Here is a 24,896-nt window from a genome sequence, read left to right as displayed (position 1 = left end):
AGTGTTCTGTTACTCAGATGGTTACATGGTTTTTACAGTTAAGGTATAGCCATAGATGCCAGAGACATGGTTATACATCGGCCTCAAACTGCCAGCCTTCTAGATGACTTCCACAGACCCTCGGCATCAGGAAATGCTGCAGACGTGCGATCACCTCTGGGTAGAATAGGACAAGCTGTTTCCTTTACAGCGAGACTCAGAACCCAACACAAGCGTCATGGATGTACGTCTATTTGCCATGTTTTAGGAATGGAAAATTTAAAGTTTTAATTATCTTAGACTTGAAAACAGCCTCTTTGCCAAGGAATATGGGTCTTATTAATATAGGCATACATACAAGATGTATATACAGAATATGATTTAAGATTTTAACCAGAAAATAAAGATCTCTTCTGATTGTAAATTGTTTTGAATGGAGCTCTATGGTGGAAGAAAGGTGGATTTGAGGCATTTTTCTATACCAAGTTCAGCAGTTCTAGCGGCCATAGCTCTTTCCAGTGACAGCTGAGACTGGTCTAAGTGCTGGCCTGGCTTGTGTGAAATAACTTCAAAAGGAAGAAAGCCTGAGGTCTGTATTACACATCCATGTCTGTATTACACATCCATGTCTGTATTACACATCCATGTCTGTATTACACATCCATGTCTATAACAAAGAAAGTCTGAAGTCTATATTACATATCTATGTCTATAGACGTCAAAGAACCCAGAGTCTCCTGACAACTAGATGGATGATTAAAAATTCTATGTACCCAGAGCTGCAGATAGAGTGTGCTTGTCTAGCACACAGGAAACCCTGGGTTGGATCCCATTCCTAGCACTGCATAAACTAAGTGTGAATCAAGTGTACTTAATGCTGCTGTTAGATATTTATACAAAACGTCTTAAAACACTTGCTTTTTAAACTGTTACTCATTCACATGGATGAGAAGAAGAAAATGGACCTGTCCATATTCACATGCAAAAGTTATTTTATAGATGATATTTATTTTAAACTAATGAAATTTCTCAGGAACAATGGTCCAGAAATGATCACTGTAGTGCATGGAGACATCAGAAAACAAAACTCTCACTTTAATCTGCTAATTCTCTGTCACCAGCAGGAACTGTACAGTCACCTGCACAACGGCAGCATCTCTTAGAAGCTGGAAAGGTATCAATCTCCTTCATCGTCACCAATGGATAATCAAAAGCATGGTGTTGGGCATAGCCAGTTCTCCGGCCCTGTGCAGTCTCAGTTCTGCCTGAGCAGAGGAGTCCTGCCTGCTGCATTATGACCACTCACAGTTCCAAGCCCACACCCACGCCCTCCACTGCAGGTGGCTCCACAAATCCAGTGCTGTCCTTCCCAGTCAGAGGAAATAGCGACAAAACCCCACAAAGGTGGCCTAGAATTCACAATGTCCTAGAAAGTAAAGCTTTTAGTCCTAGCATCTATCCAGGAAGCTTGCACATCTCTCAAGGCATTCAGATGTTCTGTTTTTCTCTTCCTCTGCTTTACATTACTTAGAAATTACTTACTATTAAGTTGGAATTATAAAATCAAATGCATGAGTTACTATTTTATTTAACAAAAGCATATATTCTCTTCGATACGCCAGACAGACAGCCCAGGAGGTGAGGAGTTTCTTCTTCTTCTCTTAGGCAGCTGGCTCACTGGGAGGAAACATTATTTGCCCAAGGTCAACAACAGGTTCAGAGGCTAAGATCAGAATCCAGGCAAAGAGCCTGTAGAAACTGCCCTACCCACGAGACACCATATGTTCCATTAGGAGCTAAAAGTCTTTATAGAAGCTCATCGATTCTTGCTGTGAGCCTGGCAATCCTCAAAGGAGAACTGGCCTGAAGCGTCCCTAGCAGGGAATGTGACTCTTAGATGTGGCAGAGAAGTGGGAGAGCTGCCCCCGAGCTTTGTGCAGGCTCCCTGGAGCCTCCTCCAGTCACTGACTAGCCAGGAGCCAGAGAGGACACACAGTGAGGTCAGAGTATGTCTAGGGCAACACTTGACAATCTTGTGTTCCTAGACTGCACAGCAGGCAGGCATTAACTCTGACTTTAGGCACTGTGCACAAGCTCTCCGCCCTGCTGCAGAGTCTCCTAAAAACAAAAGACAATGCCACTGCCCAAGGGAACTGGCCTGAGGGGACTTTCAAAGGATCCCTTGCTATAGGAGTATGCAATTTTCCCTTCTCATGAACCCATGGTGACTTTTGGAAGAGCTTTCCTTTTCTTAAAAAAGTGTCTCTTTTTCTACTTTAATATAAACTAACAAGTAAGCAAATAAATGGTTTCCCTCTTGCAGGGTTTTTACTAAGTGCCAAACTTGCACTGAAGCTCTCTAGGGCTCACCTCCTCAAGGGATAACTACAAGTCCATGAGACTGACTGCAATGCACCGTATTTATCCACTACTTCTGCGTTTTAAAGTGTGTGGGTCCTCTGATGTGCAGGTGGTATGTTTGTCTAGAGTGTGCAGTCTGTGTCCCTTTGGGGCAGGTCTCTCTCTAAACCTGGAATTAGGCTAGTGGCCAATGAGCCCAGCAATCCCTCTGTCTCATTCCCCACAAGCACTGGGATTACAGGCACATGCAGCCACACCAGACTTTTCTACACAGGGTCTGGGATCAGAACTTAGGTTGTCATAGGGCAAATCAGATCGTGTGTATGAAACATGTCTTTATAAACTATCCATGCTCAGAGCCAGGCAGTTGCCTCAGTGGGTAAGAGCTCTTGCTCCACAAGTATGACGACCTAAGTTCTAACCCACACCATCAAAACAACTGCATCGGGAATAAAGAATTCTTTGATGGGCTATCAGTAGAGTGGGATCTGGGAGGACTGTATCAGTCATAGTACGTGACAAAGTAATAAACAACTTAAAGGGGTGGATCATTTATTTTGGCCATTGACAGTCATGGGCCCCCCTGATTCCAGGACCATGGCAAGGTTGAATGTCAGAACAGTGGAAGTGTTGGCAAGTTGCTCATTTTGTTACAGACAGGGAGCAGAGGGAGGGGTAGGCAGGAGATTGGACAGAGTTGGTCCAGGTCTAAGTTTCAAAGGCAGGCTTGTAGGCCTCTTGAGGTAGGTGCGCTAATGGCCAGGCCCCACGCTGAAGACCTCCACCCACCAGGCTCCACAGGGTGCAAATGGACAGTGAAAAGCCACTCTATAAAACCCACAATCTCAGGACACTCTGAAAAGCTCCACCTTCAAGAAAGCCTAAAGTCTGCCTTCCACTCAGGTCTTTGCTGCTTCTTGCAAGAGAAGAGGCAATCACTTTCCTGTGTCCTCCCAGTAAATCTCATGTGCGGCTTGTTGTGTGGTGTGACTTGGTGGTTGGTTCTCCTTGACTCCTGACTGCCAGGATGCCTTCCCTTCAGAGCTGTAACACGGGCATCAGGGAAACCTTTCCCTTCGGAGCTGGAGCATTGCAATGCTGCCTGTAAGCTTCCTCCAGCCGGGTTCCATCACCTCTCCAAACAGTGTCACCAGCCAGCGTGAAGATTTCAACACATAGGTGGACACCTTTGATCCCAGCACTGGGGAGGCAGAGGTAGGTGGACTGTTGTCAGTCTAAGGCCCATCTTGACTATATACAAGTTCCAGGCTAGTCAGGGCACATATGGAGACCCTATTTCCAAACATCAAACTCAAGCAAAAAAGGAATTTAACACACAAACCTGTGGAAAACAACTCTGACTCAAACTATAAAAGACAGTATTAAGTTTAAAGGTTGGCCACACAAAATTATCTGTATAGAAATACAAAGGTAGGAATATGGGGGAGAATAGAAGAGTACATCCAGGAGCTGCCGGACAATATGTGTAAAGAGAGCAAGAGGAGGGGATGATGGTCTCCTCTCCCCCCTCCTCCTCTTCCTCCTCCTCTTCCTCCTCCTCTTCCTCCTCCTCCTCCTCTTCCTCCTCTTCCTCCTCCTCCTCGTCTCTGCTCTGCTTTGTCTAGTCTTCTGCCATTTGCAAAGCCACAGTGCTATGTCCCTGACCACCTTGAGCAGGTTCTCCCTCTTCTGTCACATGTACTTTCACTTCTCTTCAGCACTGGGTAGCTGGTTTGGGCCCCTAGAGCCTCCTGGCTCTATTTACTCACACAGTAGGACTCTACCTTGATGGCCATTCTCTGCCTCCTTGACTAGACCAGAAGCTGCGGAAAGATCTCACATGCTTTTGCTTCAGTGTTAAGTGCTATAGAAATGCTAATTAGTGTGCTGGTACATTAATAAATAAATAGAAGATACAAAAGAGAACTCAAGTCAGGAAATCAGACTAAGGTGTAGACATTTAACATTTAATGTTTAATATTACAAAAGGATTAGGCAAAGCAACAAACCTGGCTGCAGAAATGACAAATAAGCCCCATTTAACTGAGAAATGCTGCATTAGGAAAATGAGACTTCTAACCAGTTAGTCCATCTACCACGAAGGGGTGTGTGTGTGTGTGTATGTGTGTGTGTGTGTGTGTGTGTGTGTGTGAGAGAGAGAGAGAGAGAGAGAGAGACAGAGACAGAGACAGAGACAGAGACAGAGAGACAGAGACAGACAAACAGACAAGCTTTCAAGAAGAGTTGACTAGAGATGATCTCAGCAAATATGGAAATTCGAGGCAGCCTGAGCTCTAGAGCAAGGCAGTTTATATTAGCTGTAAGGGAGAAATTCCATTTTAAACACAGAAACCCATTTTCCCTTGTGATATAAGAAGAACACACATTTAACTGCTCAGAACCTGGGGCATATGAGGGACAAACAGGCCATGACAGGGAGCGTATAGGGTAGTGACAACACTGTCTAACACTGTATTGACAGATATCAAAGATGAATATACAAAACTAAAGATAGAGCCAAAAAACTGGGATGGCATAACAAGGTGCTTGTCACAGAGTCTGGTGCCCTGAGTCTGGTCCTCTGTGTAGGAGAGAAACTTCTGCACGCTCTCCTCCAAATCCGGCAGAGGTACCATGATTCTGCAGCCCAAATAATGTTAACAAAATACAGTATAAAGCTAATATAACCAATGGGCTGTGTTGATCATGACTGGCCGATGAAGGTTTATTGACTATAATAATAGAGACTACGTATGGCAGAGGACTGCAGGCACAGAGTAAATATCTTGTGTGTGTGTGTGTGTGTGTGTGTGTGTGTGTGTGTGTGTACCTAAAACTTCTCTAAAAAACAAAGGAGGAAAAAAATGAGTCCCCCCAAATTCCCAAAAATGCTCAAAATGTTTTTTTTAAACAACTAGGTAAATATATCCCACATGAAATTTGACTAGAGCCAGTTCACATGCAGACGCTCATGCTGAAAGCAAGCCCTACACACTGAGCACTCGGGATGTGCACACACATTCGCACACCAACACAACATCACAGCTACATTCCAAGTTACAGTCCAAAATGTTTGAAATTAAAAGTTACATTCAAAATTCAGAAGGCATTTTCCCATAGAAATAACATTATGTAAACATGATATTTTGGTTCACACACTAAATCACAAGAACCGATTTAACCCATAATGTAAATAAACAATGACTAAAATGAAGCCTCTGGAGCTCCTGCTAATCCCCAAAATCTACCAGAGAGGTGGGTGCATATTGGAGGTCTAATGAGTGTATTGACTACAGGATGCTGAGCAAACTCTGTGCTGATCATGGCTTTACAGACTTTATTGATTGTGTTTAGCAAGTTTCACAACCTTACAAGATAGCACTTTGCAGAAAAAATTGAGGAAGAGGAAACTTGCAGAGAAACTTGCCCTGACTCTTAGGCGAAACAGTAAAGAGAGAAACCCAGACATTACCCCAATGTATCCCCTTTTACTGACTCCACATTAGGTCTTAAGAGGACAGCATTCAAACCACAATGATCTTACACATTTCACCAGGGCAGGGATGTGTGCTTGGTCAGCGATGCATCCAAGCACACGCTAATAACGCTATATATTCAGACACTGTACCCATGCTAACCCCATGTGACTAAGGCTGGCTCTCTAGGTGGAAACTGTTGGGATATGGTGGAACCTTTAGAAGGTATGATCTGGTGGGAAGTCACTGGGGCAGGACATGTTCTTAAAGAGGATTCCGGGCCCCTCCTCTTCCTCCTCCTTGCCCTCTGCAGTGAGCTCCTGCCCAACAAGCAAGAGGACACATTAGTCATGGGCCTCCTCAATTGAGATCCAACTGAAACTTTTCTTTTAGTAAATTAGCTGTTTAGGTGTTGTGTTATGTGACAGAAGGCTGACTAACAAAACTAAGCACTCAAGACACACCTGGCGATGAAATGAAGCAGCCTTTCTCTCTGCTGAGTGGTGGGCTTATTGTAGCAGAAAGTATAAATGACATAATTATGCGTTTGGTATTTTCCTGAGTTCCTCTTGTTCGGCTCCTTTCATGTCTCATGTGCTCCCAGGTGGCCAGCTACTCCAGCATCTGCCCTGTTCCATGAAGGTACTGCATGTGCAGTTTAAAATATTTCATTAACCTAAAATAAAATCTTAGCTCCTGAAGGGTGGAAACATCGCGTCTGCTGGGAGGTAACAATCATGCTTCAGGTCAGACACAGCCCCTTGATGTCTTAGGCATGTTTCCCCACTACACAGAATGATGTATTTCAGAGAGAGTGCTTGGAAACCATAACTGATTTATAATTCTGGCACAATTGTAAGGAAACGGTAAAGTTTTCTAAGCAGTTCTGATTATCCCAACCCCTCTCCTCTGCACCACACAGCACTCCCAGCTTGTTGTCCTTAGACGCCATAGGGGAGTCACAGGAGCCTATGGCTGGTGAGGCCAATGATAAAGAAAATCTACAAAAACAAGCAAAAAACCTAGTAAAAACCAAATGTTTAGCATATTGATTACTTAATAATTTCTTCATTAAAAATGTAATTGTATGTTATAACATACAGGTATGTAAATTTAAAATAACAGACATGTTGTAAATTCGCATTTAATAATATGCTGTCAGTTATAAGAACAGACTCTCAAACAGCATATCCAAAGGAGGCCTTCTCTATGCAAAACTGGTGGTGACAGGATAGGAGGCAAAGATTACACATCCATCTGCTTTCGCAGAAGATTAGATAGACGATCTGCTTCTCAATTACAATTCATACAATCTCTCTCTCTCTCTCTCTCTCTCTCTCTCTCTCTCTCTCTGTGTGTGTGTTACACTCATGTATGTGAATAATGCCATGAAGCATGGAGGTCAGAGGCCCACCCTGAGGTTAGACCTCACCTTCTACCTTGTGAGAGACAGAGAGCCTTGTGTTTGGCTCTGCTCTAGACGAGCCAGCACACGAGCTTCCAGGCGTCTGTCTTTGCCTCCCATCTCCCCATGGCAGGACTCCTGGGACGTTCACACTGTCTGGCTTTTACGTGGGGTCCAAGGATTCGAACTCAGTTCCTCAACCCTGAACTGCAAGTGCTTTCTGTCCACTTAGCCACCTCCTTGGGTACCGAAATGCAGTCACTGAGAAGGCTCTATTTGCTGTTGCAGGAGCATAACTCTGTCCTACAGTGGGCAGTGCTAGCAAAATAAACTAAACTGGATTACTGTGGCAAAGCTAAATCTACAGTTAGAACCAGAAGCACACAAAAGCCAAAATGATCTCATCACAGCCTTGATAATGAGTTGTACCTAAGTGTTCTTTTCAGGGAAGACAGCAAGTCAGATGATCAGAGCTGTTGTGATGCAGGAGGTCCGTGGGGCAAGGCGATTGATTGCCAGTAGAATGTCAAATTACCATTCTCGGTGAGTTGTTTTGGAATATAAAAACCAAATTTCAGACCCTTTAAAAATGTTTTTAGACTATACAGAAGAACTGATGAGAAAAGCCTAGAATTTCGGTTCCGTCTTCTGCTCACTACCATCCAGTGCTGTATAGTTGTGATGATTCCTCTAAACTACAAAGACCTACTTCAGGAAAGCATTGGGGGAAAGGGACATATTTTTAAACCTCGTGCCTCAAATCAAACATTAAGACTTCGGTTTATATAAGTCAGAGACAAGATGTCCTTCCCAGGTGGCCAATGGGGGCCAAGCCTCTAGCGCCTCATTTCACCTTCTCCCTGTGGTTTGAAGAAGCCTTGGAGGAGCCCAGAGTGACCTCCTAGAAGACAGTGAGCTGTGCCATGACTACGCAGTACTGTGGACTCACAGTGCCCCAGCTAGCTATTCTGCATGGATATGTGTTAAAAACCTCAATTCCTAGGTTGGCACTCCATGAAGCGAGGCCTACTGGGAGAGCCTGCAGGTCACAGGAGGCAAGCCCATCAGGACAGTGGATCCAGCCTCAGCCTCCCTTTTGCTCCCAGCTTGACTTCTTCATTGTTATAATTTAGATTTGAAAGGGTCTCAGATGCTCATGTGTTGAAGACTTAGTGACTAGCTGTGGTGCTGCTGGGAGGTGACTGGTCTGAGAGGAGCACACACCTCACCGGAGGATTAGTGTATAGCTCTCCAGACTACATGGGTGGGCTTCTGTAGAGGGCGTAGGTTACTGAGGGTCATGTCCTTGAAGGCTACTTTTTGTCTCAGGCTCTGGCCTTCTCTGCTTCTGGACCCTCAAAAGAAGAGCAGTTTTGTTAGTTTAGTTCAGGTACATTCTCTCGTGGTATCCAGCTTTGCCTCATCCCCAAAGCAACTGAACCAGCCAGAGGCAGACTGAGGCCTCAGAAACTAGGATCCAAAATAAGCCTCTCTCCTTAAGTTATGCTCTCAGGCACCTTGTCACAACGATGAAAAGCTTACCAAAGAGCCACCACGGGGTAAGCATCTTTTCTCTGTCAGCTTTTACCAGGGCTGCATCAGGCCCAAAGCAACAGGATCAACTGACTTTGGACAGAAACCTTCAACACGGTGAACCAAAAAGTCTCATTTTTTCTTCTAAAAGTAATTACCTAGGTGCTTGACGGAGTGTAAAAAGGTGGCTAGCACCCAAGTCCAAGGACACAGCGTGTTCTCTGTCCATGATAGTGAGCACAGTAGAACCACCACAGAGTCATCCTTGGTGAACACGACACAGAACAGACGAGATCCCCACAACCTGCAGAGTACACCTCACTTTCTCCATCAGGCCCTCCTGTAGTTGCAGGATTGGGGAAGGGACCCCCTCAAGTCCAAAATCCATACTGCTTAATATCTAGTGGTTAGATATCTGTTGACTCTCTGTAACTTTACAACCTTGCCTCTTTTCCTAGCTCAGCGTCCTCAGACGTCTCTCAAACCCTTTTCATAGAAACACAGCTTTGAGAATTCTTGTATGAAGTGCTAAAGCATCCCCTTATTATGGCTGAAAACATGAGCAGGAAACTTTCAAGTGTAAACATTTCATTTAAAATAAACACAAATACGAAGATTTACATGGAAATCTACTATTTCATAAATAACGTTTATATACATATATATATATATCACTTAATATATTAATCAAATAGGAAAACGTTACGTTTGGCCAACAGCATAAATACATTTTAGCATCAACATATACTCTAAAATGTCAAGCTGAAACCAAATCCATATTATAGAATCAAATTAAAATAGTTGCATTTTCTAGAATTCTTGTTTTCTGAATGTATAATCTAACATATTTATGGAATTTGTCTTTTGTCTGAAAATGATGGGGTGCTAATTATAATTTCAGGTTTAGATTCTAAGTATTTCTTGGAAAATTGTGAATAGTCTTAACTTCTACAAAATCAAAATGTTGGCTTATATAAAAATCCAATATTATATTTTCTATTTTAGCAGTGACTCTTGAATAAAGTTTCCACTAGCAAAACCGAATGTGAGGATTTCCTACAGATGATCTCCTGGTTTTCAGACTTACAGATTAAATTCATCATTAGCTCGCCTGTTTCAACGAGAGGCTTCAATGGCACTGTGCACATGACTCAAACAAGTTGCTCACTTATTCTCTGGAAGGAAAGACTCACAGACTATCCTACTGACAGCAGAGCCAGGGGGCTGGGGCTGGAGACAGAGTGTAGCCACATGAGGGAGGGGACACAGCACTCAGCAGGGCTCTACCGACCTGGCCTCAGTCCTTCACCACACCCAGGGGCCCGCATCCTGTCTCTTTTCTAGGGAGAGACACAGGACTAGGTATTTGGTTTAAAACAGAAAAACAAAACCAAAACTATTATTTTAACATGGACTTTTAAGACTAAATTCACACAAGAGGAAAATCTTTCTTGTTCACTGAGACTTTGTTGGTCTTTATAATAATATTATTTAATGAATTTACAACTACTCCAATGTAAAACGAAGACCTCTTTGCTCCAAACTGTCTGCACCTTCTGTACACGGCCTCTAGGAGCTGGCTGTTCTGCCCTCCTATACATCCTTGCATCTCATCTCGTGAGAACAGTGGTAAAAGCTACTTCAGATTTTTACATCACCCGTAACTGTCAACTACTGTCTGCACCTCTCTCCACCAACAATGGCTCTGGCTCACTTGACTGGTAATGTGCGCGTTACCAAGGCCAACAGATGTTTGCTGTCTTGCTGTGTGGCTGAGCATCTGCTTGAAGGCTTCCTCCTTCCCAAGGCAGTCTCGTCACTGGGAGGAATAACCGTCCTCCATGTATTGCTCGGGCTGCCTTGTGGCAGTAGTATCTCTTTTGTCTGTTTCTAAGCTTATCCTTAAGAGTGTGGATGCTCCTGAGGGTCCGTAGCCCTTTCCCTCCTCATGACCCATTTATCTCCAAGGTTTCAAACATCCCCCCAAAGTCAAGGGCAATTTCTGTCTCCAGTCTAGACCTATCTTCCAAGCTCAGCTTCCCTAAGAACATGTAAGTTCCACCAAGGGAGTGCCATGTCTGCTTTGCTGTTTTAGTCCCAGCTGGTGACAGAGACCTAGTAGCACATGATACATAATGGCAATCAATGAATATCCGTTGATGAGATCAATCATTCATTTGTTCTCTGACCTCTGGCTGGCATCTTTCTTTCTAAAAGCCTTAATTTTATAACTGGACATGGAGATGACGACAGCAGCCCCTTCCCAGGTATGCTCCAGGCACGGGAAATGGTGACCACGTGTGTGCCTTATGAATTAAAAGGCAGGGTACCAGGGCAAACGGCAGGCTTTCAGGCTAAAATGCTCACCCCTGACCCTTAGAAAAACAACAAGTTTGCTCACCCCTAACATAGGGTACTGTCTGGGTTCAAGGAGATAGAATACAAGCACTTTATTACCATCTGCCTGTACTTAACATGCTGGTGGGGGACAGCAGCCCACACCCGGGTCCTTCCCCTACACCTAACAAAGGGATCGTCAAGGTCTGAAGCACAACACTATTGTCTCCTCCAGTGGCTTTACCTTAGGCTTCAGTGCATCCACATACATTCCCACTCCCTCCTAAGTATCTAAATGGAGACAGAGAAGGCACAGAGAAGGTCTCAGGGATGGAGTAGAGATGGGAACTTGAAAGCCGTGATGACATCTCCACGAGGAAGCTGACAGCTGCTCAGTACACAAGTCCAAGTCTACAGAATGCGCTCGCTGTTGCTATGAAATACAGACTTTATTTCGGGGGAACTCTATGACCAGAGTCGAGAAATGGCATATCCATAAAAGAGGGCTATGTTTATTACAATAAAATAAAGTGCCAAGAAAATACTATACAAAAGGGAAAAGGAATTTGGAGTCAATCACTCAAGATTTGAGTTTGAACCTTACCATGTACTCCATAAGTGACTTCGGGCAAATCCATTACTCCCTGTGAACTGAATGTCTATCTCTGGAAAAGACAGTAGTCACCCCTGGTGGCACCTCGTAGGTGACTACTAGTAGCCAGTGGCTTACTCCATCTTGTATCTTGTTGATAAGAACATCAACACCAGCATGTGGGTAGGCGAGAAAGCTCAGACATGCTCACCTACTTGCTTAAGGAAACACCACTTAAAAGGGGCCATTGGTCTGCACAGTGCAGCCGCAGCAAAGCTAACCAGCAGCTTCAGCTCTTCCACACACACTATCATATATGATGTAGTAGAGTCTGGTAGCTAGGAAGAGAGGTCTGAAGTCCAGTTATGCTAGAATGCTCTTAATGTACACTTTAAGGGAGATAGTCTCACCAGTGTTCTTGAGAAAGCTCGATTCATTGTCTCTTGAAAGTAGTAAAAGAGAATGCTTTTCTCTGCATGCAGTGAGAACACCCAAATCTCAGGCACTAACTACTGAGAAGTATTAGGCATGGGTATATACCTGGTTACTTTAAGAACCCTAACTTCTACTTACTCCACAGGGATTCTCCTGCCTATGACCCTGGCACCCTCAGCATGCAACCGAGCCGTCCTGGATCAACAGCCCCACCTTACCTTTCCTTCATCGTCTCATGCACCCTCCCATGTTGGACACACTGATCCTCCAGTTCGTCATTTCTCTTCTGTAACTTCTCTAGCTTATCACACAAGTATCTTTTTTCTTGACTGAGTTGAACTATTTCCGATCTAGAGAGGATAGAAACACAGAGTAGATAGTTGAGATTCACCTTACTAGAATGTATTTTCATTGTATAAACCTAGGGTTATCTTAAACTCTATGCTTAAGACATTGTAGTGAAAAAATATTTCATATCAAAAATATTTCAGAAAATTTGAAATGCCTAGTAGAAGAATAGACATTACACACAGAGGCTCCAGTTGTAGTACTGGAGAGGTCTGAGAGGTCACACAGGGGATCTAGTTACAATGGGGAAACTGGTGCTTCCATATAAGTCTATATTCTGAAAGGGAACCTCCTCGCCTCCTTCCTACTTTGCTCCTGGACTGCACACAGTCAGCGCTATAACAAGTGGAGGATGGCCTGCGCTGAGACCAGAACCAACAGATGCTCCCTGTGCTGAGAACTGAGCTCTTTTGGGACACAGACTATACATCCAGTGTCTTGGACGACAGTCCCAACTCTTAAAAAAAGATAAGAAAGGTATCCAAGAGGCAGTATGTCTTTTTAAAAATTAGATTGCCGGCATTGATGACATTTCCTCATGCCTGCTCTCTCATCAGTTGGAAGTCACATTTTTAATGTCTCCACATCATGAGTAACTTTTTAAGTTAATAACACTTTTGACAGGAAATTAGTTTCCTCCCCAGAAAGGAGTACTTTATTACACAAGGCCACCCCCTTTGTCCTTTGCTCTATAGGGAAGAATCTGGATTTGCTAAAGGAAATCTCACCCCACAAACTGCTCATCCCAAAGAGCACTGTGATGGCGGGAGTGGGGCAGAGTCAGTCCACCTCAGTCCTCCCTCTCCTCCTCCTCACATGCATCCTAAAGGCAGCTCTTCCCGAGCAGGGTCTTCTCTTTCTACAGGTCAGCAGGCCTGGAAACTGTGCTGTATGTTTCACATTCTTACAGTTTGCAGGTGGGACAGAATATACCCCCTCCCCTGCTCTCTCTCTCTCTCTCTCTCTCTCTCTCTCTCTCTCTCTCTCTCTCTGTGTGTGTGTGTGTGTGTGTGTGTGTGTGAAGACAGGGTTTCTCTGTGTAGTCCTGGCTGTCATAGAACACATTCTCTAGACCAGGCTGGCCTTGAACTCACTGCTGCTGCCTCCTGAGTGATGTGCAGGACCACCAAGCAGCTCAGGTACTCACTCTGCACATGCCTCTCCTGGTAAGAATGCATTCATAATTGTAATCATATACATCCCCAAAAAATTGGCTCATGTTTATCCATTCAAAATCACACCCAATTTAAGCATAATCTAGAAGCCTTAACAATATTTTGAATTAAGTATTTCCAAACTATATTAATATTCTAAACTATATTAATTCATATGCTGAAATAAATGCCAAAAGAAAAAATATCATTAAACCAAATTAGGAAAATAATAAAACCCATGGAAGAGAACCAGCACTTATTCTTATGCTGCTTCTAAGAAGAATGATACCATTTGCAAAGAAAAGTAGACCTTATTATATCAAAATATAAAATGCTTACATATAAAAAACCATATGTTTGAAAAGCCATATGTTTATGTTTAGATTCGCTGCAGTGCTACCTATAGAGAGAAGCTTGATCTTGACCCAATAAATGGAAACCTTATGCAAAATTTTGTCATCAGGACATCAGCGATCTTGCTTATGACAGCAGATAAGATTCTGATAATATGACAATTTCTTAGTCTTATTTACTGGCCTATAATCTAACACTCTGATAAGAAAGGGGGCACACTACATATCAGCATGCATAACACAATTCTATTTTACAATTAAGTTATTTTGAACATGCATCAAATATTAATACTGATAGCTTCTGGGTGGGAGAAGTTTTTCAGTCTGTGTGTCCATCTTTTTCTGTATTTTATCATCTTTACCATGGATCTGTATTTTAAAGTGCCGGTCTCTAAAGAGGCAGTTCTACCCTCTGGGCGACGGACGCTCACACTCACTCTTTGTTTAAATATTTCACTTTTTGCTGTCACATATTTATATAGGGACATATGTACTAAAAAGAATTTAATTCAACACTTGGCAAAATTATACACATTAGTAGCCTTAAAACGTGTGTCTGGCTTTTGAAGCAACAATTCTCTTTTAGGAATCTCTAGTAAAAGTATCATTAAATATACAAAGTTATGACTGTGTTATGACTACAACAGTTAAAAGGTGGAAGTGTCATAAACAGCTGGGGAGCCATTATGTAACAAACGATGCAGCTCTGACTGTCTTCCTGGGGTATTAACTAAGAAAAGTGTCTCTTAATGGGCAGGTGGAAAGCAACTGCAGACCTGCAGACTGTGTACCCATCGGGACTTAAGTCACTTTACATGGCACATTCACACGCACACGAAAAATGACTGACAAGGAGCATGTCAAAAATAGCAGTGCTCATCTTGAGAGAGTAACGTCACAGGAAAATGTTCCCCGATTCTTCCTTGTGATTCCCTACCGTGAGGTGTCTTTAGTAAGCACAAGAATGTAAATGTTACTTTTCAAGTACAGACCACTGTAATATATGCTATGGTAACAATCCTTTCTGTGTTGTATATATTGTTTTTTCCTCTTTATTTATAATGGCAACTTGCCTACCAGCTTCTGTCATACAATACAGCTTTGCTGTAAATGTACATACATCATTCTTTATTTGGGTGGAACTGACGATATCGTGAATACAACTAGTGGTTTGCAAACGGAAAAGAGAAAACAGAAAGCCACACTCACCCACTTCCATAGAAAAGGAAAAAAACTGCAATTCACTTTCCTAGAAATGTAGGTAATGTCTGTCTTTCAGAAACATGAATTTCCCCTGCATTTTATGTAGCAGCTATACTGTGTAATTGCGTTTGCGTGAATGGAAGACATTTTACTGCTATAATTCAGATTACAGTGATAATTGCTTTTAAAGGAAAAATATGACACCTTAATTTTTTATTCTTTTAGACTGTGATTTGACTTTTGGTAACAATTAGCAGAAGGCCAATGCCAGCCTCCTTTTGTAAAATATAATTTTCGTAGCAGCTCAACCTAACGTCCTCTAAACATGCAGGGGAAAAAATAGTTCAACCGGGTGTGTGTTCTTTACTTCAATTAAACTCACACAGTTGGATACCTACTGCTGCCAGAACAGTAATATAATTTATACATTACAGTCCGCATAGTAAAACTACACTAAAAGTCATTTAACAATATTTATAACACCATAAAATACAGTGTTAAAATATATGAACTGCAATATGTACCAAAATTATAAAATTGGTTTCTCATCATCAGTGATTAAATCCAGGACCATTACTCTAGCTCAATGCTCACAACCCTGGTGACAGATTAGAATTCAAATCTTAATGATCAATTTACAATTAACAAGATAGAAGTGAAACAAATTAAACCAACCATTATATATAACGAGACCCCATGGACTCCCATTGTTCCTCTTAATTACAAAACGCAAATCACGAATACACAATGGGCAGTGCTAGACATCAATCCACAGGCCTAGCAAACCCAACGAGTCACAATGACAGGAAAGCGAAGAGAAGCAAAACCACACAGACCCAGGTCTGTGCTCCTTCCTGTCCTTCCAGCACACAAGGAGAGAGGGGCTGAGACCTAGGACGAAGTATGCTCGGTCTCCAGCATGCACTGGCTCTGTCGGCTTGGGCTCAGGCTCAACTCCAGCCAGTGCCCAAAATTCCCTAGGTCGTCCCAGAACAGGTTTGAGATCACAATGCAAAATGTACCTCTAACATTTTAATGTGGATTTTCCAAATGTCTAGGGAGAATACTTACTTCATTCACTTTGACAAAGAAAAATAAATTATATCAAAGATGTTTAAGCATATTCCTTTATCTCCCCCAGCAACCTTGTAACTATATAAGCTCAGTGTACTACGGAATATGGAGGGAATGGGTAGCTAAGGTTTATATTCAACTAAAACCAGCCAGAATGTCTGCCTGGTGCCAATTAAAAGCAAAATGGAATTAATTCTTTTGCCTGATGGTCAAAAACAAGCTATAAAAGATGCATGGCATGAACCAGGAAGTCAAGCTTCATTTTAAAGTGGGACAACACCATCCGCAACTCCCCACCCCAGGGATTCAGGCATCACCATGTGCACAGTGTGGAGTACACACACTGCTAAGTACTGGGCTGATGGCTATGGAGGCTTCCGAGACAGACACAGTCGTCATTGTCATAATACAATGTACAGTTTACTTAGAGAGAAACACACACACACACACACACACACACACACACACACACACACACAGAGAGAGATATACACACACTCGTGCGTGCACATACAATCACAACACATTCTGAGAGCAGCCCGGCAGGAGCCTGGGAAGAAGCAGGCTATGGTAATGTCCCACTGAGCGCTTCTCTAGTGACTCCTCACAGGCTCTAGTCAAATGCCTGCCTAGTTCTGTAAGCGAAAAGCACATCTTTAATGCTTTGAATCCATTTGTTTAGTGTCGCATTCTGAAAAACATGAAAGGCTTACAGAAATTTTAGCAAGGAAAGGGGGAAATTTCTTTTTATTATTAACCAAAAAATCATGTTTTATTTTTATTAAAAATATACTACACTACTTTAGAATAACCTGAACCAAAATTACTACATGGATTAAATAATTACTCTGGAGACTGAATTTCCACAATGAGAGAACTTTTAACCTAAAAAGCCAGCAGAAGTGATTTACCTCAAGAGCTTGTCACAGAGTACACAGAAGCATGTCCAGAGGTCTTATCACATTATGCTTTATATTTTAAAAGAGACATCTGAGTCTTCGGGGATGTATAGGTAGTTTCACAGCAGAAGATAATATCCAAATGGAATGTCAAACGGGCACAAGGGAAAGGGTGAGCTTAGGAACTGGGGGAGGAATTAGTGGGACTGACTGCTCACTCCCTCTACTAATGTCTTGTGAAGCACATAGCAACTTTCAAACACAGAGCAATTTATGGTGTGTTCACTACTTGGAAGGCCTGAGCTTTGAAGAACGCCGAGAATTCTATTCATTACTGTCTTACTCCTTCAGACTCAGAACCAGGCGTTACGGCCTCATCCACTAAGTCATGAGCTCCACCTTTTCTGGGTTCTGTTTGGCCCTCCATATTTTCATCACAAACAGACTCTGCCCATTAGAAAATGGGGCTCATATCTCGCCCAGTCAGTGAGGTGTGTGTGCTGTGAGAGCAGTCGCTGTGTCTTACTGTGGGGTGAGCGAGCCCTGTGCCGGGGGCTCACAGCTGCTCTCCCCAGCTGTGGATCCTCTGCAGCCCAGCCAAGCACAGACAGAAATGCTGGGTCTGCACCGAGGACAGGTATTTTCCTGTGGTTAGCTTTCACCCAGTACAGCATAACAACTAGTCACATAGTGTTACATTGTATTAGGCACTATAGGTAACCTAGAGATGATTTCACATTTGTGGGAGAGGGCTCAGTGTTGCTCAATGTTGGGCTACCAGACTAGCCTGTGCTAGGTCCTGAGTTCCATCTCCAACATCACAAAAATATAAAATAAAATTTAAAAATGAAATATGTGAAAACACAAGCAGGTTCTATGTAACTCCTGCATTGTTTGACGTTACAAAAGTGAGCGTTTGCCATCTGTGGATGTAGGTGTGGTGTAAGCCCTGCAACCAACACCCCGAGGCTGTCCAGGGGTAACTGTGTGTGTGTGTGTGTGTGTGTGTGTGTGTGTGTGTGTGTGTGTTCATGCTTCTCATTCCTGTCATTAAATGTACTTCCAAATGCCAAAACTCTCCTGTAACATGGCTTCAGAAGCACGTTGGCTAAGCTGAGGTTTAAGGGGACTGGGCAGCATGGTCAAGGTTACACGTACAGCAAAATGACTGACAAACCAAGATACCAATGCGGTTCCTCTGAATCCCAAAGAGTTCTTTCCTGAATACTGCTTGTCACCCACAAAGGAACAGGCTGGCAGCAGAAGTCAGACCAGCATGTGGGGGTAGCACCACACCTGTTTTCCCATTCATTTAATAAATATGCATTGGGTGCCATCTATGTGTCAGATATGAAGGAGCATGTTCAGTGTACAAAGTAGCAGTCAGGACTGAGAGGTTCAAGTTCACTGGACTAGTATCGGGTATAATTGATTACTTTAAAGAAGGAAAAATAAGGGCCCAGGGACATAATATGAGTTAGCCCGAGCTAACCGAGCTCTCAGTGTAACAATTACATCCCAAGACTGTCTACCTCTCCACAGGAATGTAAAGGTTAATTTTTCCTCCCAGCCTTTCCAATAATTAGTTCTGTGCCTGAGCAATACCCGCCTCTCCTCTCCTTCCTTCTCTTTTAGAGACGGACTCCTGCTCTGATGCCTAGGCTGGCATAGCACTCCTCGGCTCAAGAAAGTCTCCTGCCTTATCCTGCTGGGCAGTTCGACTGCAGGTGCAAGTGTCTATATCCAGCAAGCCTGAACTTCCTTTAATAGCAGATATAAATATCACCATGGCTTTAAGAGAGACTCTAGACACGGGTAATAGTAACAGCAAGATGTAGGCCAAAACTCTAACTCTCCTACCCACAAGCTAGTCAGACGGTCATGCTTTTTTTCCCTCATCTGTAAAAGAAGCAAATTACTTTTGTATGCTGCTGAGAAAGTTAAGTATGTCTTAGACCAAGCCTGCTTTCTTGCTCAGTGTCCCAAATGACTGACCTTAAAGACGGCTTTTGTGTGCTCTGAAAAACTGGGAAGTAGACTACTAAGGCGTTACCTGTATCACCAGATTGAAGAGCTGTCTCACCTGTCTGCAGGCTTCCTATGCTAACAGGGAGCTTGGCCTTTGCTCCTGAATTTCCATGGTTTTAAGTTATAACGTTATAAAGAGCCAAGCATGTATACATAACCATGAAAAAATGTCGAAGTGGTGTTGTGGGAGTAGTTTGGGAACAGAATGCTTGCTCACGGCAAACAAGGCCCTGCAGTCCCTCCTTGGAACAGAAAGGTTGTCTAGATGGACAATCACAAAGAAATACATACAGAGAAACCTGATTTCACAGAAATCGTACATCATTAGCAAATTTTAATGTTAAATTACAATATAGTAAAAATGCAATTTTAAGGCTAAATTTTAGCTATCAAGTAAAAGTATTTTAAAGATAACGTATACTGTTACCCAATCACCTACCTGCTCTTCACTGAGACCTTCTCCAGTTTCTTGGCTAATATGCAGCATTCTTCTTTTAACTTTGTCAGAAATGTATTCTGGGAGGTCAGCAGTAAATACTGTTCACTGTCTAAAAACAACAACAGCCCACCAATGTGAGACGTCCGCGGCTTTGCTCTGTAACACTTCAGATGCATAGTGCTAAAGTGCTTCGTTCAGATCACTATGCCCTGCCTAGACCACCAGGTCACCGCCAGTGTCCTAAGCGAAGGACTCGTCATCTGGCGGGACACTGAGTCTTGTTAGACATTTACTTTCACAATAAACTTGTATACCAGGAACAATTTTGATCATATCAGCTTGTGTAACATTTTAGCGTGCTCATAAACTGTCAAATATCTCAGATGAAGTCATAAATGCTTATATCTTTGAAGTATGCAAGATATTATATTTTTATTTTGACAATTTTACTATAAACAGTGTCAAAAATTCTCACAACCAGATAATTCGAAATTAAAACCGAGGAATTCTCTGCTACACTGTACTTGGTGCTTGATGGCTCTTATCTGCCCATATTTTACCCCCTTAGAGTCTGCATACGCTCTAGTCGTGAGGTGAGATCCACGGCTGTCCTTAGAAATGTTATCTTACTTTCATAGCATGTGTTTCATAGTGATCTGGCCACAGTGTGATTTGTGTGTGTATTTGCAAAATAAACGATCTTAGAGATAATTTTAACAGTTAAAACATCACCAAACCCTCGGGTCCTGCCCCAAACTCTTGGTCCAGGAGAAGCAGTGGGTCAAGGATAATTTCTCCTACGAATTTCTCTTTCTGTTAGTTAAAAAAAAAAATCTACAAAATCTTGTGGATTTTTTTTTTTATTTCTTCTGGCTAAATTCTAAGAAGAAACTGTCTACGTGAGGCATCATAATAGCTGACTTTATAAGTAAAATCCTTTAAAGAACTTCAGGTTACAATAGGTGGAATCTTTTTTTTTTAACCATATCTTTAAATATAATATGCATTAAATCCTGTGAAATTCATCCATAAATAATTTTTCCTTTTTAATTTCCTATAATGATGTGGGGGGGGCATGCAGCACACAAAGCAGGATAAATCAAGGCTCTGAAATTAAGCAACATTTTTTCTGGAAGAGACAGGATCAATTAAACTTTTGTTTTAATGGTACAATCAGCGTGGAGTATGTGGTGTGGAATTATAATGGCTGCCACTGTCTTGTTTTGACTAACACTGTCTGTGAACACACAACTCAAAAGCGAAAGGAGCTACATAACGCTCTGACTGCACACATCAAATGCCTATTTTCAAAGTGCATTTTACTTTCAAATTAAAGGTAAAGAGTTCCTGGCCAACTCGGTCTGCAGAATAGTGCCAACGTGATGAAAGATGGCGAGTTTGGGCCAAGCTGCCAGCTGTGGTCAATGCCTTGTATTAGTGAATTTTAGCAGCAGTTCTGAGAAGCTGACGAGTGCAGAGGGGTAAGCATCACTCTCGACTGCATTGGGGGAGGCGGGGAAATCATACAAATGCTAAAAATGTTCGAAGCTGCAAAGATTAAATAAAGGAACATATCAATTTGGAGCCACTGAATTACATCCAGCTGCGACAGTGAATTAAGAACCGATTAATGGCTAAAGCTTTTCTCCAGTTTGGATGCTGAAGCAAACTCATTAGGCTTTTAGAGTAGCTATAATGTGTGTACTGTGGGAACTGTTCAATGCTATTCAGGAGATTCTAACTGTAAGCTCAGAGCATTTCCCGCAGAGCTTCTGATGCTATTTTCTTTATATAACATGTGTGCCTGAAAACCCAGCCAAAAACAAGCCCTTTGTTTTTCTACTTTGTTGTGGTCTCTCTCAGCTTTACGTTTCTTGAACACAGGTAAATAAACTCATAATCCAGATGGTGTAACAGATGTGAGAGCAGCACTCTGAAGTCAACAGACAGTGGGCAATACTTCCCATTTTCTCTTTTAAACGCTAACTAATATGTAATTCGGAATCTCCGGTGTAGTTAGCATCTGCTCCCTTCGGCCAGCCAAAGGTTACAGGTGTTCCTGATGTCATTTCACAGTGAGGCGTGGGCCTGGCGTGTGAGCAAGTGCCCAGGCTCTAATCTCTCCCTACCACCCACCAGTTTTGTCGTGCTGGGTCTCCATTTGCTGTATCTTCTGTGTCAGCTCCTGCTCTCTCTGCAGGGCCTGGAGGGCCTGGGCCTTTGCTTCGTTGCTAAAGCTTTGCTGAATGCTATCTTTTTCCAGTCTGCAAAACAGAGAGGAGACAGACAGAGACGTAATCTGCAGGTGCACAGACCTCCACCCTTCCCCCACAGACCACGGACTGCAGACAGGTAGTAAACTGAAGCAGCAGAAGCCAATCTTTCTGTGGTCTCCCCACTCTGCAGAGGAGGGAACAATCCAAAGGACTCTCTCTGTACAGTGTAGCATACACACGGAAGAACAGACTGAAGGGTGAAGTCTTAAAAATTCAAACAAAACCATAACAATGAAACGCTTGTATTTTGTAACCTGATTGTGTGTGTGTGTGTGTGTGTGTGTGTGTGTGTGTGTGTTGTGTGTGTGTGTGTGCTCGAACATGACAGTGTGGAAGCATGAACATCAGAGAGCACCCTGTGGGAGCTGTACCAGCCCTTTAGCCCTGTGGGGCTGGGCCAGCGCTCAGCCTTTAGACCTTGACCTTAGAAGCACCTTTCCCTGAGTGCAGGCTTCCCAACCCTGACTGCATCTTCACAGCACGGCATGCATGCTTTCTATTCTATCTGTCTTAGCACCGATCTTTCATCTTCTGGATGGTCGCTATTTACTACAACTGTGAAATTCTAGGAAGAACATGACTTAATTCTTAGTCTCAGGAAAATTTACTTTAAAACTAAGCCTCATAGACTACTTCTGGTTTTCTTCCAAGACGTAAGCTATAACTTCAAATATGCTGGCAGAGGATGTTGAGAGGCCAGCACTGTGTGCCTGCTTTCATTAAGTACTTCTATACACCAGGCTGCACACTGTGAGTGGACAGGCGTGTGAACACGGACACTTCCCTCCTCTCTTCACAATAAACTTTCCTTGTGGGTCATGCTGTCAGAATTGCAGGAGGAAGATGACACCTTATCAGTGGCTCTCTTTATGAGAGAACTTCTTTTTGTTCTTTCCTTTTGTTGAGACTGGTCTCATGTAGGGAGGGTGACCTCAAACTTGCTATGTCACTGAGGACAACCTTGGATTTATGATCCTCCTGTCTCTACCCCGAATGCTGGGCTGCATGCACCGCCGTGCTCGGCCTTGTGAAGTGCTAGGCACTCACCCCGGGCTGTGTGCATGTTAGGTACCTTACCTACCAGCTACATCCCCACCCAGAGAGGAACTCCTAATCAAGCTGAGGCTGAGGGGGCACAGCCCTTGTCGCAGCGACACTGTGCTCACGTTGCATGCCACCTCTGAACCCTTGCTCGGTGGGTTCTTCAAGCTCTATGAGAAGCAACATGAGGATTTCCTTCAATTAAGGGACTCAGTTTTTTCCAACTCCTGATCTCCTTGTGGGCATTTCTCATCCATGCTGCTTTAGTTTACTAATTGAGATATTTACTGCCTAGCCTTTGCCAAACTAAAAATAAACAGTTCCATAAAGCTATCACTACCAGTCTATGTACCGCTGTGGAACTTCAATTCACTGGCTTCTAATTATATGGCAACATAAGGAAAGCCTGTACTGAGATTGGTCAATGCATGTGGTAGTGTTGTAGTGTAAAGCTCCAGAATGAAAATACACCCACACCTCGCTCAAATGGAATCATCAGGGGTCCATGCTAAATGTGAAATAAGGTCCCTTCTGGTACTTCTAACAACAACACCCCCTGGATGTACTCCAAGGTCTTGTCTCACACTCAGTTCCAAACTAGTATATCGCAACAAATGGATAGTCAGACGAGGCTACTTTTGCCTCCCCCTTCACACCACGTATTTTCTGGCTAAGGATCACTGCACATGTTTCTTCCTCATCTTGGAATGCCCTGGCCCACCCAGCCAACCCCTATACGATGCACACTAGCCAGACCTCTCAGGCAAACCTTAAAGTTCTACCCTTCTTTCTCCTGTCTCTTCTAAATCAACTATTCTGCCCTGGGTGACTTCAGTATGTGCTGTGTCCACCCTATAGTGATGCCATCCATTTGTTATCAGTTTACATGACTGTTTCCTTTATAATCTTGAATTTTCTCTACCTTATATCCAGATCAGGGCTCAGAACATAAAAAACAGGCAGTGCTTGCTAAATGACTGGATGCTCTTAAGCCCTCAGTTGCAGGACTGGGGTGAGAGAGGATTGGAGGGAAAAGGAAGGCTAACGAGGGAGGCTAAGCCTTTCGGTAACACCAGAGGATCTGCCCAAGTCTCTAGCAGCAGGCAGCACTCTCTCGGGCTCACACAAGTTCAGCTTTTAGTACTGCATGCCATAGGTCCTGCGGCTGAAAGGACTGACTGGAGAGCCCTCTGTACTCTTCCAGGGAGCAGCCCTATCCGAGTCTGAGCACAGGACTGGGGCTAGAGCTGTGAGTGAGACGACCACAAGACTTGTTGAATGTGTATGTGAGAAGAGAAAGGGGCATTGCCAATAATGCGGGAACAGTCACACAGACACTGCATGGTCCCAGGGGCAGACTCAGTTCCCAACATAAATCCCAGCAGTGAGAAGCTGCCCAGTAAGTACCATTCTGAGCTGACTAAAGTCAGGACCATAGGCTAACCGAGCTCTCTTCACAAAGGTTGCTCTTCTGCCCTCCCCGAGCAGCCACTCTACTGAGAGAGTCTGCATGCTGTTTTCCATGAAGACGGCCGGTACACTGCTGTTTTCTGACTTCCTTCCCCCTCTGCCCATCCTCCTCTGTTCTTCTTTCCCCTTATAAGATCTTTCCCATTTGGTCAACTTCTCACCATCACATCTGAAAAGAAATCTCATTTTTCTTTCATGTAACCATCTCATTTTAGACCTGAACAAACAGCAAAACACAATCTACAAGGAAAACCCCAAAGGCCATAAACAATTTGAAATCCACTCATAAGTTACACAACGAATGATTTCAGTGCAGAGGTAAGAATAAAACTATCTTTGCTCAAGGAATACTCTTTTATAAACACTCCAGAGATGATGTAGTAATGAACCTAAAGAATTAGCTTAAAACCACTCAGATGTTCAAATGACCCACTGAATAATTTTCATTATATATGTGAAAGAAATTATACTAGACACCATGTCTCCTGAAGGG

General features: G+C 43.1%; 1 protein-coding gene across 1 annotated transcript in view; it reads right to left on the bottom strand.

Annotated features, from left to right (window-relative positions):
- The window catches only part of Sdccag8 (SHH signaling and ciliogenesis regulator SDCCAG8), a 195,293-nt gene that overhangs the window by 49,391 nt on the left and 121,006 nt on the right, over positions 1 to 24,896 (bottom strand). Inside the window, exons 15-17 of the mRNA XM_032915108.1 lie at positions 21,753 to 21,880; positions 19,617 to 19,725; positions 12,337 to 12,468 (exon numbers count right to left, since the gene is read on the bottom strand). Coding sequence (XP_032770999.1) covers positions 12,337 to 12,468; positions 19,617 to 19,725; positions 21,753 to 21,880 — 369 coding nt within the window. The remainder of the gene's footprint in view (positions 1 to 12,336; positions 12,469 to 19,616; positions 19,726 to 21,752; positions 21,881 to 24,896) is intronic.

Source organism: Rattus rattus, chromosome 10 (assembly GCF_011064425.1).
Source record: "Rattus rattus isolate New Zealand chromosome 10, Rrattus_CSIRO_v1, whole genome shotgun sequence".
NCBI lineage: Eukaryota > Metazoa > Chordata > Mammalia > Rodentia > Muridae > Rattus > Rattus rattus.
This window is presented reverse-complemented; position numbering and strand designations above follow the sequence as displayed.